Source organism: Cebidichthys violaceus, unplaced genomic scaffold (assembly GCF_023349555.1).
Source record: "Cebidichthys violaceus isolate CVI_PGR_0920_01 unplaced genomic scaffold, fCebVio1.0.p SCAF_15, whole genome shotgun sequence".
Classification (NCBI taxonomy): Eukaryota; Metazoa; Chordata; class Actinopteri; order Perciformes; family Stichaeidae; genus Cebidichthys; species Cebidichthys violaceus.
Genome location: NW_027176318.1, coordinates 13,901,344 through 13,917,884, shown reverse-complemented (window position 1 = coordinate 13,917,884; position 16,541 = coordinate 13,901,344). Strand labels below are relative to the sequence as shown.

The 16,541-nt window shown below is 41.5% G+C and overlaps 3 protein-coding genes across 4 annotated transcripts in view; 2 read left to right on the top strand and 1 right to left on the bottom strand.

The window, feature by feature from the left end:
- Window positions 1-3,339: 3,339 nt before the first annotated feature.
- LOC137871660 (late secretory pathway protein AVL9 homolog) lies at window positions 3,340-4,841 on the bottom strand. Its single transcript, XM_068709530.1, has 3 exons — window positions 4,318-4,841; window positions 3,649-3,783; window positions 3,340-3,561 (listed from the first exon to the last, which is right to left on the bottom strand). The coding sequence occupies exons 2-3, from the start codon at window positions 3,760-3,762 to the stop codon at window positions 3,376-3,378; spliced, it is 300 nt and encodes a 99-aa protein (XP_068565631.1). The 5' UTR covers window positions 3,763-3,783; window positions 4,318-4,841; the 3' UTR covers window positions 3,340-3,375.
- Window positions 4,842-6,980: 2,139 nt separating this feature from the next.
- On the top strand, window positions 6,981-9,222 carry LOC137872101 (caspase recruitment domain-containing protein 8-like). Its single transcript, XM_068710336.1, has 2 exons — window positions 6,981-7,090; window positions 7,187-9,222. The coding sequence occupies exons 1-2, from the start codon at window positions 6,981-6,983 to the stop codon at window positions 8,742-8,744; spliced, it is 1,668 nt and encodes a 555-aa protein (XP_068566437.1). The 3' UTR covers window positions 8,745-9,222.
- Window positions 9,223-12,748: 3,526 nt separating this feature from the next.
- Window positions 12,749-16,541, top strand: part of ezh2 (enhancer of zeste 2 polycomb repressive complex 2 subunit) — a 10,552-nt gene continuing 6,759 nt past the window's right edge. The window contains exons 1-6 of one of the 2 annotated variants that reach the window (XM_068710209.1): window positions 12,749-13,099; window positions 15,048-15,171; window positions 15,740-15,760; window positions 15,871-15,999; window positions 16,073-16,192; window positions 16,321-16,441. In XM_068710209.1, coding sequence (XP_068566310.1) covers window positions 15,055-15,171; window positions 15,740-15,760; window positions 15,871-15,999; window positions 16,073-16,192; window positions 16,321-16,441 — 508 coding nt within the window. In that variant the 5' untranslated portion in view covers window positions 12,749-13,099; window positions 15,048-15,054. The remainder of the gene's footprint in view (window positions 13,100-15,047; window positions 15,172-15,739; window positions 15,761-15,870; window positions 16,000-16,072; window positions 16,193-16,320; window positions 16,442-16,541) is intronic. The other variant, XM_068710210.1, reaches the window with a different exon arrangement.

Sequence of the window (16,541 nt, the reverse complement as noted above, 5' to 3'; positions counted from 1 at the left end):
GTTCTCTGTGTTTTCTCCATTTTAATTCTGTAAGGTAATATGTGTGTTTCAACTACCCTATACAAATGGTACACCTTCCATGTCATCAATGAAAGGCAGCATTTATGACATCATCGATGTCTCCTGCCTTTGATCTTGTTGCCATGGTCACCAGTTTGTTTTCGGCTTCTGAACATGAATGTTTAGAGTTCTGAGATGATGTCATCCATTCTGCCCTGCAGCTCGTTGCCATCGGTTACCAGTTTGTTTAGGTATAGATTTCTGAGAGGAATGACTGACTAACAAATATAAGTGTCGGAGAATTATCATTAATGTCCCTGAAATGATGCAAAGATGGCGTTTTGTTTTTACAATGATCATATCCTGAAAGATATTTTATCTTGTGCAACATATAATAGCACAAATTATCATCTCACGTGATTTTTTTATTTTTAAATACATTTTTTCTCCGTGATAAAAGTATGCAGGATTTAATATTTAGTATTTGAGGTGTCAAATATTCGACAACTTTATTCATCCCAAAAGAAATGTGTTGTGTAAGAACTGTAACGAATTGCTGTAAATTTACGGTAGATTTTCAAAGGTATCTTAACAGTATTTCATAATAACTGTAACATACAGTTAAATGTTCATCCCTCGCATGTAAATGAATGGTTAATGCCGTCAATTGACAATAAAGCAGACTACCGTAAGTGGATACACGCTTCTCTATACAAGTTCAGTGAATCACAATCCATCTACATCGTAATGTCTATTGTAGGTTAATGTGTCTGTGATGACGATAGAATATTTTTATTATTTAAACTGTTCATTGCCTACAAGTCCTTTTTGAGTGACAAGACGTGACCGACTGCTCGTGAACGTGACTCTGGACAGCACAGCTCCAGTTCATCCATCTGAGCAACAACCGAGGAGCCGAGGTAACTTACGCCTATCATCCGAAATGCAAAGCCTCCATTATTGTTTTGTCTTCATGATTATTGAACCGTTAACATCTCAGATAATGTTTCACTTGGTCTGTTTCGTTACATCAGGTTGCTAATATTGGCGGAGCTAACGTTAGCTCTGTAGCGTTAGCTAGCTCGAGCTCAAGTAGCCGTAGAAAGGTTAGCGAGCTAACAGCATAGCAAGTTAATTTAACATAAATAAAGTTAATCACCAATTACAGTGTTAAGATGTAACGTTAGTAACCTAACTTGTTTACTTGTGCTCTTATTGAACCGAGTGTAGGACCGCAAACGGGACGATTATAAAAATGGAGAGAGGACCAGAAATCACTGACGATGAACAGTTGAGGTAAGTTAACGCTAACAGTAACGTTATGTGTGTGTTATCTCAGGAGCAACATTAACACCAGATCAAACTCATTTTATTGTTAAACGTTAGTCCATTGTCTTAGCGTCATTACTTCACCTCACATAATCAGCTCATCACATAGCAGACTCTGTTCATTTAAACTGTGATATTGTTGTATTAGCTTTTGGTAAAGACACTGATATGTTAACACATGTGAGGCACATGCAAACCCACAGTCTCACACCCAAAGCTTCTTTTTAAGTGTGTTTATCCTGGATGTCATAGAACTTTCCAGAAGTTCAGAACATTGTGTTTCTAATTTTTTTAATTTTGTTTGCTTACAGTCACTCGTCATCAGAGATTGAGGATACCAGCCAGACGCTGCAGTCAAGTCCTCTTTTAAGGTGTTGTCTCTTTAATGTTTTCATTCATGCTGTTCAAATTAACTATAAATGTGTATATGACTTGCTAGACTGTGATGCAGTTCTATTACACTGTTCTTAATACTATTTTAATTCAGTGTTTCACTGTTGATGCTATTTTAATTCAGTGTTTCACTTTTGATGCTAATGAGTTCAGTTAAGCTGTTCATTAACAATTGTATTAGTTTATTAGTTTTCTTCTAAATATGCAGAACATTGTGAGTTTTGTGATGTAATACAAATGTCCCTTTATTTTTTGATGTAATAAACTGCAACTATTATGTATTGAATGTTGTGGTGGAAAATATTCCTATACCCGCTCTGCGTGAGTCTTTTCATGCTGAAATACATAATACCTAAAACCAGGTTGTCTTTTTAAGTATTTATTCTCTGCGCAGAGAAAGTTCAATCATCACAACAGAATGCGTTCAGTCTCAGTGAGGAAGAACCTCGAAAAAAGTGAACAAGCTTTCTTTACACAGAACGAGCAAAGGTGGGGGCCGATGACCAACAGTACAGACATCTCGGTCTCAGACTTTCGGTCTCAGACTGATGGAACAACAAGTGAAAACGAACGTCCAGCAACCACAACAAGCGGCCCAAAGGCCTTGGCATGGAACATTCTCATACAACACAGTTAGTTATCTATGTGAACAGAGAGGGAGAATCCTTCTTTTGCACAACAGAGACACGGTGAAGTCCAGAGCAAAATTACTTATGCATGAATACAATATACTGAGTAGAAATATATACTACGTAAAAAATTACCATTACAATGTCTATTGTCTATTTAGGGTTTTGGACATGTTTTATGAATCTCTGAAATGACAGTGAAAAATGACAACTAGCAGTGCTTTAGCATACTAGCAAAACTTCTTTGTACCGATCCCTGAATTGTTTCATGATCGCTACACACAGGTTTTCTCTAACAAGGACCATATCAAATGTTTAAGTTTATTTCTTGGTCTTGATCATATTCTGTGTTGTCTTCATCATGACTTCTTAACTTCCTCCTCTAATGCATCTTCCCTGTCAGTCTGGGAGAGGAAGTGTGTCCATTTGATGAGTGGGCATGTGCCCGAACTCACATTTCACACACCGATTGTAGTCTCACCCATTCATTAATAATGACCGTTCATCAATAATGAAGTTGAATAAAACGCCAGTAAACTGGAAATGATCAAAATGTATTTTGTGTTCAAAGAACGTCATGGAACCTTGTGAGAGAAAACGGATAGAAAACTCTGAATGTGTCAAAATAGACTTTGACACATTCAGAGTTGATGATTCATATTAGCTACACAGTAAACCTGTGGCAGGGAAGAGGAAACAATATGTTGTGTGTATTATTCATGGACTGTATATTTTATTATCTTGAGATGGAATGAAAATGTATGCTACTCAACTTTTTGTTGGATATGATTCAATTGCCATTGTTTTAATTAAGTGTCAAAAATGTATTAATCTGATCGACATCGCTGCATCGATCCTCTGATTGAAGGATGACCCTGCTCTACACTGAGTCACAGTCACCCCAAGAAGTAGGGGATCGAACCATCAACCGACACTGCATCTCTTTAGGCTTTGTAAGATTGCCGGATCACCCGGAGAAAATCTTCGACATCGCTGGATTCAACAACTGATCACATCACATGATTCAACAACTGATCGCGCTCTGATCCACTCGTCTCCGCCCTCCCAGCCCGTCCCGTCCAGGAACACGTCGTCTCGGTTCTCCATCACGTGTTTCACCAGGTAGTCGGCATAAGCGCAGGTTGGCCGTCGTCAGGCTCAGGATCTTCTGGAGCTCCGGGTCCTGGATGTGGACTCCACCTTCCTCCACCTGAAAAAACCCCCACAAAACATACAGTACTTACTGTCAGGAATATCCAACTGTTACTACTAAAAAAAGAAAAGAAAGAAGTTTTACCTCGACGATGGCATCGCTGAGGTGCCTCTGCTGGCGGAACAGGATGTTGGTCGCGCCGGCGACGAAGCCGCGCACCGTCACGTCTGACAGGAGGTGATGCTGCTGCAGGGCCATGTAGGGCAGACACAGGTAACCCTGGCAAGGAAAGGGAAAGGGTCACTATGTGTACAACTGTGTGACACACACACACACACACACACACACACACCAAGGACAAAGGTGTAAAATCTGAGTTAATATCCTGCTGGAAAACATACAAGCGGTTATTTGATGAGTGGCTGTTTGAGCTTCTCTCATGAATTTATAGGTTATTTATGAACTAATATTGATCTCTTATGAACTACGATAGTGCGAGGAAACATGATAATGAAGATGAACTCTCTACCATTTGAAATATGACTTTAATTCATAAAATAATTGTATTATCAGGACCATGAAGGAGGCATTTTGTGTGTACAAGTTATAAGGTCCTTCCATGTTGTTTGTGCCTTTCAATCATCTTGGTTTGGTCTGTGCCTCTGGTAAATGTCATGGCTCTAGGAGTTATATGTCTTTAGATATTGAACCTTAACTTCCTGTCTAAGATGGTTTTTTTAAGGGGCGAAAAGGAGAAAATTCACAGGGGAAAAGCTCTGAATCACAAACGGAACCCTCTATCCTGAGTGTTACCTTGGTGAAGATGGGGAGCGGCAGGCCGTACTGGTCCTCCTCCAGACCGGACACCAGACCCTGGACCACCCCTCCCTGGCCGCCGGCGGACTGTGAAATGTTCAAATGTTGAATAGTTAAATAGATACAAATAAATCTTCAATATGTATCCTTTTATTAATTCAATAGTTTAATAAATTCATTTGTATGTCAAATATATAATCATTCCAACACTTTTTAGTGGAGATAAAGGTGTTCAGATCAATAGATGAACTTCTGATGAGCTCACTTTTACCTTTTTTAAACCATTAATAAAGTTTATTTATATATGACTCCAGCAACTCCAAAGTGCTTTACAATGCCGACATATAAAGGATAAAATACAATGCAACATACACATTTCCACATATATATATACGAACAAACAAATGTATATGAAGCCAAACGGTCTGCAAACTACAAGTAGGCTACACATGGATCTGAAAGGAACAATCTGTGACTTCCTGTTTCGTCATTAAAAGCTGCAAGAAACTGTCCAACTACTGCAGCGCAGCTCATGAAGAAGCCTTTTCATTACACCAGCAACAGGATGTATATATATGAAACGGAATCCACCGTAGAAAACCACAGACTCAGACCTCATCAGACAAGCTGCTCCTCTTATGTGTTTGGTGTTTGGTGGAGAGATGAGAGAATAAAACACAGACTCACCAACAATCTCTGACATTTGATTTATTATTTTATTTGAAGATTGAACTCACTGTGCAGCTCACCGGTAAGTCTGAGACAAAACTGATGAGAGAACGTCTTAATTAATAACTCAAACCTATAAGTGTTTGTGAGAAATGAAGATTTTAGGAAGTGCATTTATCTCAAAATTTCGGTTTCAATTTTGAGGCTCTTGTACTTTGCAGATTCAGATTAATATTACAAAATATAATCAACAAATAAATGATCTTGTAATAATATAGATTAAGGTGTATTTCTGTCCGAGCCAAATTCACCAAGTACCCATCAGATAAAGTAAACTTAATAACAATAATGCATCAATAATTATAATACAATAATATAATGTAGTATTTTTTAGCAATTGACCACTCTGCATAAAGAGTACTTTTACTTCTGGTTGGTTGAATTTACATGACTTTTACTTTAAACGGTGTATTTTTACACTGTGGTATTGATACTTCTACCACTGCTGCCAACCTTCTTTTTTCTTGTATTTCCTGACAGATTCATTTCCTGTCTGTCTTGTGTTCTGTATTAGTTATAAAGATTCTTCTCATCTTTTTGCATTTACCTTAACTGACTGACAATTAGTTTATAATTTGTGTATTATTATTATTATTATTACTATGCGTATTTGTTTAAATTTAATTAACATAATTCATCTTCATGAGTCTTCGAGAAAGTGAAAATAGAAAGATGATGGAACAATTCTGACACATCTCGTCTTATCGGTGGTTGAAGAGGATTTTAAATATTTTGCTTCAGTAAAAGTAGTAATACAACTGTGTAGAAGTACTCTGTTACAAGTAAAGTATTAGCATCAAAATAAACTTAATGTACCAAAAGTACTCATTATGCAGATTGGTCCATTTCAGAATCATATACATTATATTACTAGATTATTATTATTATTATTGATGGTTTTATTTCAACATTGCAGCTGGTAAAAGTGGAGATCATTTTAAAATGTTAATTATAATTCAATAGATTTGTATTTTAAAAATGTAAATCTGCAAAGTAACGTAAGTTATCAAACAGATGTTGTGGAGTAAAAGTAGAAAGCTGTATAAAATGGAAATATTCAAGCAAGGTACAAGTACCTCAAAATTGAGTAAAATGACTTACTTACATTCCACCACTGTTTATAATAAAGAAAGACAATGTAATATTCTCTTCCAACTTTATTTTTGAGCCAGTCAATTATATGTTTTACATACCAGCTTCATAGTGTATTCTAGTAAACTTTCATTAAATAATTTGTCGTATTTGGGATTGAACATCTTTACATAGTTGTATTTTGTTGAATAAATAAATGGAAATATTTGTGGGAGATTTTATTTTTTGCAATTTAATTTCAGGGAACAGAGCAGGAGAAACACAACTGGAGTGTTCAAACTTTTTTTTTAAAACGTGACAGAAAACTCAGTAGAGTCACAGACATGTCCATAAAGTCAGACTTTTCATCTCAAAAACACCACAAAGCAGCAAGGTGATCTCCTGACTTCTGTCGCTCATTCGGCTCCACTGACTCTGGACGCTTTTTTGACAACGCAGCAAAAAAAATGCACAAGAAGGGAGCGAGAAGAAGGGAGCGAGAAGAATCATGTTTCAGCAGAGCGGCCAGAGCCATCAGGAGAGCTCTGTCCAGGATCTGTGGAGCTACTTCTGCCCCTCGCTTCGGGAACACTTGTGATTCGCCTGGTTTTCCGTATGAATATGGATTTCAGACTAACACTGACTATGAGATGGCTCCCCTAAGAGATGGGCGTCCTCCTCAAAATGAAACACACCCTGGGCTGAATTACGCTCCTCCTTCCTCCAAATATTCTTTTACTCAAGAACCCCAGAAGAAAGTCTTAACGGACCACAGCTCCCGAAGAAAGCAAAAGTATGAAAAAAGTGTTCCTTCTACCAGTTGTTCCCCTGATTACATTGTATATGAACCTCTAGCAATGATGAAAAGCCCCTCTTCTGCAGCAGATTCTACACCAGGAGCCCATCAGGACACTACCAGGGACATGGTGATAAATAAAGCAGCAGGTGGTCTCTCCTCCATCGACAACTCGTCTGCATGTTATCACAGAGAGGGAAAAAGAAAAGTCCGGGGAACTCATTCTTATAGGCGTGCTTCATCACACCCTTATATACATTTTCCAAACAGAAAGGACACAAATGATGGTGGCTCCAGATTTAAATCCGTCTCTGTCAGAAGACACGGCCACTCTCAGTCCGTAACCCCAACTGTTGCCGGCCCTCTATGTGCACAAGGCAGACCTACACTCATCCAGGACTCGACCGTCTGCACCGGAGGAATCGCTGCACAAGATGCATCTGAGTTTTTCTCTGCGGGGTCTGAAAGTGAGCCGGGAGGAGACGGCGATGTCCTGATGGAAATTGACTCACCTGTTGCAGCCGTGAACTACTCCGTCACCAACACCATGCTAGAACGTGGTCACCCCCAACCACCTTGGAGCAGGGGTGACTCCAGATGCCTGTCTCGCTCTCACAGCATGCCTTCACTGAGTCAAATAACCTCTGCGGAGATCAAGACCCTCAGACGGGCTGAAAGCTCACTTGACGTGCTGTCAAAAAGCAGCTCTGAGGAGTTCACACCTGACATCAACGCTGATGAGAACAATGACGAAACCTTCCGGTTCCGGTGCTCCTGCCCGGGCCTGTACCGGTGCAGCGTGACGGGCCTGGTGTTCCACATGGGCGGAGAAGGGGACGTGGTCTACAGGACCGTCCCTTGGGACTGGAGGCTGCTGGTCCAGTATTACAAGAAACCTGCGGGGCCCCTGTTCGACATCAAGTGTGAGCAGCAGTCCGTGCGTGGCCTTCACCTCCCGCACTGTGAGATCCGCTCCACGGGGGGCTGTGACTTCCTCTCGGTCGCTCACGTGAAAGACGAGGGCGTCGAGTTCATCAGCCCGAATAAGACGACAGAAACTCACGTCGTTATAAGCGTCACAGGGTTTTCTGCGTTTGGTAACGTCAAGGACAGAGGCTCGCCCCCCGACCCGGTCCGAGCGCTGGTTCTGCTGTTCTACAGGCCCCCAGCTGACCCTGATCCAGAATCCCTCCTCAATGTGTTGTTGCTACCGAGGAACGTGGTGCTCCGGGACGTGCTGCGCATCAGGAAGAAGACAGTAGGAGATGAGAGCTACATCGAGACGTCTCCACACTGTAAACTGCACCCGAAGCAGGAGTACACTTTGTCCACGAGTCCTGAAGACCACCAGGTTCTGGTTCAGCCAACCGAAGCGGAGTTTGACAGTGACAACTATGACAACTACTTCCCATCGTTCCAGGTGACTTGGGAGGTGACGCTGAAACACATCAAGCTGTTTTTGAGGGACAGCGACAGCTCCCACAGTGCCTGGGAAAGACGAGTTTGTCTTTCAGCTGCTGGAGTCAGAAGGTCCAGTGGACCAAGCGCTCTGAACCCTCCTCCTCGCGAGAAGCTGCTGGACGTACGGAGCGGCTTCGTCGAGGGCATCTCGGGACCCGTGCTCAAAAGTCTGCTGGACAAACTGTTTGAGAAGACGGTGATAACCGATTCCGAGAGGGAGTCAGCAGACGAGATGCGAAACAAGTGCGACAAAGCTCGTTTCGTCGTCGACACCGTGAGGAGGAAAGGTGAAGCTGCCAGTTCAGAGATGATTGAGATCCTCTGTGAGGCCGACCCCTTCCTCTGTGAACATCTGGGCTTGATCTGAAGATTTTAAAGTGTGTTTGCATCTTTGTAATGTAGTCTTTGTAATGTACTAAAATGACGTGGTGTTCCCCAAGGTTCAATACTGGGGTCTCTTCTGTTCAACATCTACATGCTTCCACTAGCTCAGATTATGGAAAACAACAAAGTGTGTTATCATAATTATGCAGACGACACTCGGACTGCGAGGAACCTGGGTGTGACCCTGGATGACCAACTGTCATTCTCGGCAAACATTTCATCCGTTACACGCTCGGCAAACATTTCATCCGTTACACGCTCCTGCAGATTCCTGCTCTACAACATCAGGAGGATTCGTCCCTTCCTGACTGACGAGACGGCGCAGGTTCTCATCCAGGCTCTTGTCATCTCCCGCCTGGACTACTGCAACTCTCTACTCGCCGGAGCCCCGGCGTCAGCCATCAGACCTCTGGAGCTTGTCCAGAAAGCCGCAGCTCGCCTGGTGTTCAATCGCCCCAAGTTCTCCCACACAACTTCCTTTCTCCGTTCTCTACACTGGCTACCTGTAAGAGCTCGCATCCAGTTTAAGACTCTGGTGCTAGCCTACAGGGCTGTGAAAGGAACAGCTCCTTCCTATCTCCAGGCCATGGTCAAGCCTTACACCCCCGCCCGACCACTTCGCTCTGCTGCCTCGGGGCGATCGGTTGCCCCGTCGCTCAGAGGTCCTGGCGGCCGATCGACCCGGTCACGGCTGTTTTCTGTCCTGGCCCCACAGTGGTGGAATGAACTTCCCACTGACGTCAGGACAGCTGCCCATCTTTCGCCGCAGGCTGAAAACCCACCTCTTCAGGAAGTGCTACCCTGAGCCTTCCACTTAGCGCTTATTGTTTTCATACTAGCTTGTTGCACTTATTGTATTCGTATTACTTATAGCACTAACTGTTTTTCTTGTTTCTGCCCTGTACTTTGGCTCTGAGTTATGCTCTGCTTCATGCTCTTAGATGCTTGTTTGGAAAAGGAAATGTACTTATGACTTCTGGTGACTAGTAGTTCTTTTGATTACCAATGTTGAATGCACTTATTGTAAGTCGCTTTGGATAAAAGCGTCTGCTAAATGACTGTAATGTAATGTAATGTAATGTAATGACACACAAATCTACATAACTATATCACCAGGGGACTATAATCCCATACAAGTGCTGGGTAAATGCATTGAACAAATCAACAACTGGATGAGCCAGAATTTTCTTCAAAGATAAAAACAAAGATAAAACAGAAGTCATTGTTTTTGGTACCAAGGACGAATGATTGAAAGTCAGCGCTCAGCTTCAATCACTGATGTAAAAAACCACAAACCAAGCTAGAAATCTAGGTGTAGTTATGGATTCAGACCTCAACCTGAACAGCCACATCAAGACAATCACAAAACCAGCCTACTATCACCTGAAGAATATATCAAGGATTAGCGGACTTATGTCTCAACAGGATTTGGAAAAACGTGTCCATGCATTTATCTTCAGTAGACTGGACTACTGTAACGGTGTGTTTACAGGTCTCTGTAAAAAGTCAATCAGAAAGCTGCAGCTGATTCAGAACGCTGCAGCTCGAGTCCTCACTAAGACCAAGAAAGTAGATCACATCACTCCAGTTCTGAGGTATTTGCACTGGCTTCCTGTCCAACAAGGAATTGACTTTAAAATCCTGCTGTTGGTTTATAAAGCACTGAATGGTTTACGGCCAAAATACATCTCTGATCTGCTGCTACCTCATGAACCAACCCGACCCCTTAGGTTGTCTGGGACCGGTCTACTTTCTGTTTCCAGAGTCAGAACTAAACATGGAGAAGCAGCGTTGAGTTTTTCTGCTCCACATATCTGGAACAAAGTCCAAGAAAGCTGCATGTCTGCTGAGATCCGCAGCTCCTTTAAATCAAGACTGAAGACTTTTCTGTTTGTTGCAGTCTTTGATTGAACCGGATTCAAGGATATTAATCAATTTCCTGCATTTCTGCATTTTACTACTGTATTTTATTTCTTACACTGCTTTTTAGTGTTTTAATGACTGGTTTTAATGTTTAAATGAATGTTCTTAATTGTTTTTAAATCTTCTTTTCTTTTGTCTATTGTTTTGATGCTTTTAATGGTTTTATGTGAAGCACTTTGAATTACCTTGTTGTTGAAATGTGCTGTACAAATATACTTGTCTTGCCTTGCCTTTCCTTGTTGTCCACTGATATCAAATATAAGAGCTAAAGAGAGCAGAGTGCAGCTTGTGAGTTAAATTCCTGTGAACTCTGAAGAGTTTTAGAGCCATCTGCTGGCTGACAACTTCATGTTTACAGTCAACGCTTCTCTTAATGTGACATTTACAGGAGGTCGTAGATTAAGTCCCTCCAGTTAGTAGTTGTTCTGGAGCTTTTTAAATTCCCTCATCTTATGGGAGTTTCTCCGGTTTTCATGGAAATGTAGATGTTTTCCCATTTTTCCAAGTACTTTACAGCATGTTGTCCTGGTTGACTTAGAAGTTGAGATCATGGGGTCTTTCTTATTTTCCTGATTTTGTGGCTCCTTGATTCTTACTGTTTTTTACCCAGAAATCAATCTCCATCTTAAATAACATCCCAATTCCTAAAATGCATCTTGAAGAGCGAGGAAACAGTGGTGATTCCTATGAAAGGATATCTCATTTGTTGAATGCCTGTTGCCTTGACTCCTCTTTCCTCGCGTCTTTTCCTCACCTCCTCCCCTACCATCTCCTGTGGGTGAGGAGGCGAGGAAAGGAATCAAGGACACACATAAATTCGGGAAATGAGAAAGACCCATTGTGTCTTCCATCCTGTTACAACCCGGCTCGAAGGCTGCAACGTAAATGGGCCAGACAAGTGTAAAAGTAATAAATGAGCACATTTATTTAAAGAATACATAAAGTAAACTAAACAAACATAGAGAGTCAGCAATAAAAAAGACAAAGAGTAGCCAGCAAACAGGACACAGACCCCTAGTGGAAAGGAGGCGTCGTCACATGATGCCTGCACCTACTGTCCACATGTCAAAGTGGGCTTGAACAAGCCACAAAACGAGCTTCATGGCTGATTTTGTATTCTCCTTTCAGGTAAATCTGACCACGTTTTTTAATATTTTAGTAAATGTATTTGTTAGACCATGAGGGATTCAGTTCCTGTGTGTTACCTCCATGCACAGCTACTGAAACTGAGAAAAGAATATTAGTGATGTATGGATGTGTCTGTTCTGCTAATTGATGTGACTGACTTTGTGGTATTCTGCACAAAGAACAAAGAAAGAAAATAATCAAATACAGTAATGCAATAGACATACAAGAGAAGATAATTAACAGCACATTTATATCTTAGATAGCTGAAGTAAACAACAATAATGGGATGCAAAATTGAAGCCGTGTCAATATATATATTGTGTCTGATTTATAATATATTGTTTGGTTTCTGTTTTTTGAATGCCCTGATACCAAAAACAGATGAGGAAAAAATATATAATACGTGATGTGCTTGTTTTACAAAATAAAAGAACATAAACTCAGTATGGCTTAACTTGTATTTCCTATTACCTGGAATGCAGCATGGACACACTCGTTAAGCTGTCAGCCAATGGCTGTTGAGAAGGGGCGGGGTTTAATAAACTTGGCGACCCTTTTGCTCTCGCTTGTCTGAGTCCGCGGAACCTCTTTCATTCAGCAAACATGACAGCTGACACCGACACTAGTGAATAATTAATTACAAACCATAAATCTGGTTTGTTAACAATTGTAACTGTCGCTATTATCAAGCTATTTTCATGTTTCGGTTTCTATTCCGTTGACACACGGAGAGAACAAAGAGAAACCTGGTCCACATGTCCCCGCGTTACATGCCCCTGCCGGCGCGTTCTCATTGGCTGCAATGGCGATACCGCTCGACCAATCACCTGGCATCACACTGAAAAGCCCTAAACGTCGGCTCTTCTGATTGGCCCAAAGCGTTTGGCGCCTCTTGAATCCTACTGCAGCCGTAGTGGGCGGTGAGTGCGAGACGGCAGTTTGAAACCGTAGCGGAAACATTGAAATTGGGACAATTTATTGGGGGGGAATTCAAACTCTGTGATTCCACATCCACAAACACGGTGTCTTTTATGACAAAGCCGGGTTAAACGCGGGAAGTAACGGCCGCTTTGTTATTCTGTTCGCCGAGTCTTCGGCACGTGAAGCCGGTCTCGCGCAAAGTGGTTCTCTCCCTCTTCCCTGAAGCTAACTTGCTAGCTAGTTAGCTGCCGAGCTAACCTTACAGCTAGCACCGGAGCTAGCTAAACACAAAGGACGACTTTGGCCAGTGTTTGTCATATAAATCCCGAATCACTCCGTTGAATGAGGACGGAGACACCTGTGCAGGTAAGAGGAGCTGTCAGTGCAAAGTGTAAACTAATGCCTTCATGTTTCAGACAGGTTTCTGTGACAAACACATTTTGATGGGATACAAACTTGGCCACGACAAGCTATCGTTAGCTTGAAGCTTGCTTGTTATTTGTAGCTTAGCTCACCCAGTGACCATCAATAGAATATAAAGGCTTTATTGTACATTAGGAGTGCTAACCTTACTCCTGATAAGTGCAGTTAAAAGACCACAAAAACAACTTAAGCAAACAAACAGTCACAGCTCAACAAAACAGGTTCTAAAATACATAATACAATAAAATGTTGTATTAGAATTAGAGTGTTTATTACCATGAAATGATGCAATGTGCTTAAAGTGAAAGTAAGTCTACTAGTTTAGCAGAATATGTCCTTTTTACATGTGTAATAGTGTTGTAAATATTGTATTATTCAGTTTTTATCACTAATTAATACATGTAGGAACATTTTAATGTTGTTTGTCAATGTGTGTAAATATTTCTTGGTAGATTAGTAGTACAGTACTGCGTTACACCAAATATGTCATGTGTTTTTTTTAATGTAAACTGTTCTATCAAACAAATGTAGTTGAGTAAAAAAACTACGATAGTGGAGTAGAAAGTAGCATAACATTTAAATAGTAAAGTGTAAGTATGTTTAAGTTGTTTTTGTGCGTCCTGTCAAGCAGGTGGATAAGGAGGGTCATATAAACTCAGTTGTCAGACTAAAACTGTCGCAGACTGACTAGTACTAAATCAGCCTTGCAATAAATCCAACCTTCATTAAAGTTACAATGTTCAGATTTAGTTGAAATCTGTTGTAGTAAGGTGTTGATTAAACTGATTTTTGAGGCTGCATTTTGTGGTGTTATTGAGTTCTACTGAGAGGTTGTTGTAATATTCTGTCCACACTGTTTATATCAGTGAGATATTAACTGTAATATCTCATAAACTGGCAACTGTTCTTGGCAGGAAGAGTGCTGATACAGGGATCAACATTGATGTTTCTTTTCACTTGCCTGTATACACATTGTTTATTTGTTAGCAGTTATCAAATGCCAACGAAGACCAACGTTAATTGTCATGTTTAATCTTATTTTAAGTAAATTAATCTGGAGTTTTGCCCACATCCTCAAACCATACCCAACTAAACTCCTGTTTCCAGGATATTTGAAATGCTTGTTTCCGTTTAGTCTTTGTCGGCCATAATTCTGCGCTGTGCATCTCTCAGACGAGATGTTGAGGAAGTGAAATAGCTCACACCATATCTTTGGCCATCATCAGCTCTGGAAATAACAATGTCTTTAATTCTTTTTTTTAACCATTTGCCCGCTGCAGATTTTTACAGGAACTCTCCATTTTTATTTGCTTACTTAGCTGCTTTTATTCTCTTACTCAGTCTCTGTTTTTAAAGATGGCAAACTGTGTCGTACCGCTTTAGTACTTCCACATCTCTTACAATCTGACACGTTTCTATCCATCCATGACAGCCGTCTGACAGTCTAAAGTGTGAGATCTCAGTCAGACCGGTCGGGCTGGTCGGCAGTGACTTACGCCGACTTCTCGGTGGGTGCCAGATAGATCTCGTTAATACACATGGACAGATGACTGTAAATTACACAGGAACACATTAATTTCCCGGTCAACTTTCTCTAGTTAACAGCAGATTTGCCAAAGGAGTGAGGAAAATCATGTCAATGTGGACATGTAGACACAGAAGTGAGAACTGAGGTTTTTTATATGGTTGCTGTGTGTCTTTTAGACAGCTTCCAGATATCTGAATCACAGCCCGTAGATATTTCTTTCTATTCAAATGGAAAACAGCCGATTCTCGATTCCCATCCCTACATATGTTTCAGCCCCATGAGTTCTGGCAAAGACTGAAAATATGGAATATAGAAGCATTCAGTGTGTAGAAACCTTCATCCTCCTCCTGTGTGTTTTTGCAGGTTGATCATGGTGCTGACAGGGAAGCGCTCGGAGAAAGGTGCCGGCATCTGGAAGAGGAGGGTGAAGTCTGAGTACATGAGGCTTCGGCAGCTCAAGCGCTTCAGACGGGCCGACGAGGTCAAGGTTTGTACACACACACACACACACACACACACACACACACACACACACACACACACACACACACACACACACACACACACAGAGACCTTCACGCCATGCAGATATTCAGAGAAGTTTGCTGAAGGACTGGGACATACTTAAAACAGGCTTGTGGTCGAGGACACACGCTCATCCAAACACCGTTCTCTTATATAAACGTTTTTAAATCATGTAAGCAGCAACAGGTTATGTCAGGTTTGCGTGCCAACATTGCTCGCACTCATTTCCTCTTTACGTCAGCAGTTGTTTTGTCTCTGTGATGTTTTGTTTACATTTTTAACTCCCGTTTGAGGGATCAAAAATCACTTCAGACACCTTACACTTAGGCCAGCATAACCCTAAATCCAGTGATATGAAATAAGAGAAATGTTTGTATAAATAGTAAATGATATAGTGTTAAATTGTCCAGATGGAAAAGAGGTGGAGGCGGCAATCTGGCTGGCAGCCGGCACTTCTATACATCAATATTCAGGCATGATGGCCACTTAGACATGGCAGTAAAATCAATGTTTTTATCACTTTCTTTCAGTCGCTGCTTCTACAGCGGAAGGTAGCGTGAATAATCACCCGTCAACATCCTGTCAAATCACGGCACATTTTGATGGCTGATTCGTCTCTCGGCCTTTGTCGTTTATTTGAATATCTTTTCATCTCTTCCAGAGCATGTTCAACACCAACCGTCAGAAAATCATGGATCGAACTGACATTTTGAACCAGGAGTGGAGGACCAGGCGAATCCAGCCGGTTCACATCATGACGTCGGTCGGCTCCTTAAGAGGCACCCGAGAGGTCGGTGGATTAACGTCGACGTCTCCGTCGCGGTGTTGTAGAAAGTGTTCTGACTGCACGGTTTTCTCTGCAGTGCATGGTGGACAGCGGTTTCTCCGAGTTCTCCAGGCAGGTCATCCCCCTGAAGACTCTGAACGCCGTGGCCTCGGTCCCGGTCATGTACTCCTGGTCGCCGCTGCAGCAGAACTTCATGGTGTGTTTAAACAACTGTGTCTAGTGTAAAATGTATTTATGTGCTTGGTTTGTAGAAGTGAAACAGTGTTTGTTGGTCGGGATCATTTTCAACCACAGCTGTGTTTTTTTTTTTTTTTTTTTAATCAGGTGGAGGATGAGACGGTGCTCCATAACATCCCTTACATGGGAGACGAAATCCTGGACCAAGATGGTACTTTCATAGAGGAGCTCATCAAGAACTACGACGGCAAAGTCCACGGAGACAGAGGTGAGGTTCTGTGGACACACAGAAGTTAGAGGGGAGGGTGTGATGAGAAGTTTATCGACATCTGAGTGTTAAAAATACGCGGTAGGTGAGGTCTGTGTGT

What these genes read in the sequence shown, in the direction of transcription:
- LOC137871660 (XM_068709530.1), bottom strand. Translation starts at nt 3,762, where the DNA reads ATGGCCCTGCAGCAGCATCACCTCCTGTCAGACGTGACGGTGCGCGGC. An exon ending in TCAGCGATGCCATCGTCGAG is followed by an intron (nt 3,562 to 3,648) that starts GTAAAACTTCTT and finishes GGGTTTTTTCAG; the next exon opens with GTGGAGGAAGGTGGAGTCCA.
- LOC137872101 (XM_068710336.1), top strand. Translation starts at nt 6,981, where the DNA reads ATGAAAAGCCCCTCTTCTGCAGCAGATTCTACACCAGGAGCCCATCAG. An exon ending in CTCTCCTCCATCGACAACTC is followed by an intron (nt 7,091 to 7,186) that starts GTCTGCATGTTA and finishes TTTTCCAAACAG; the next exon opens with AAAGGACACAAATGATGGTG.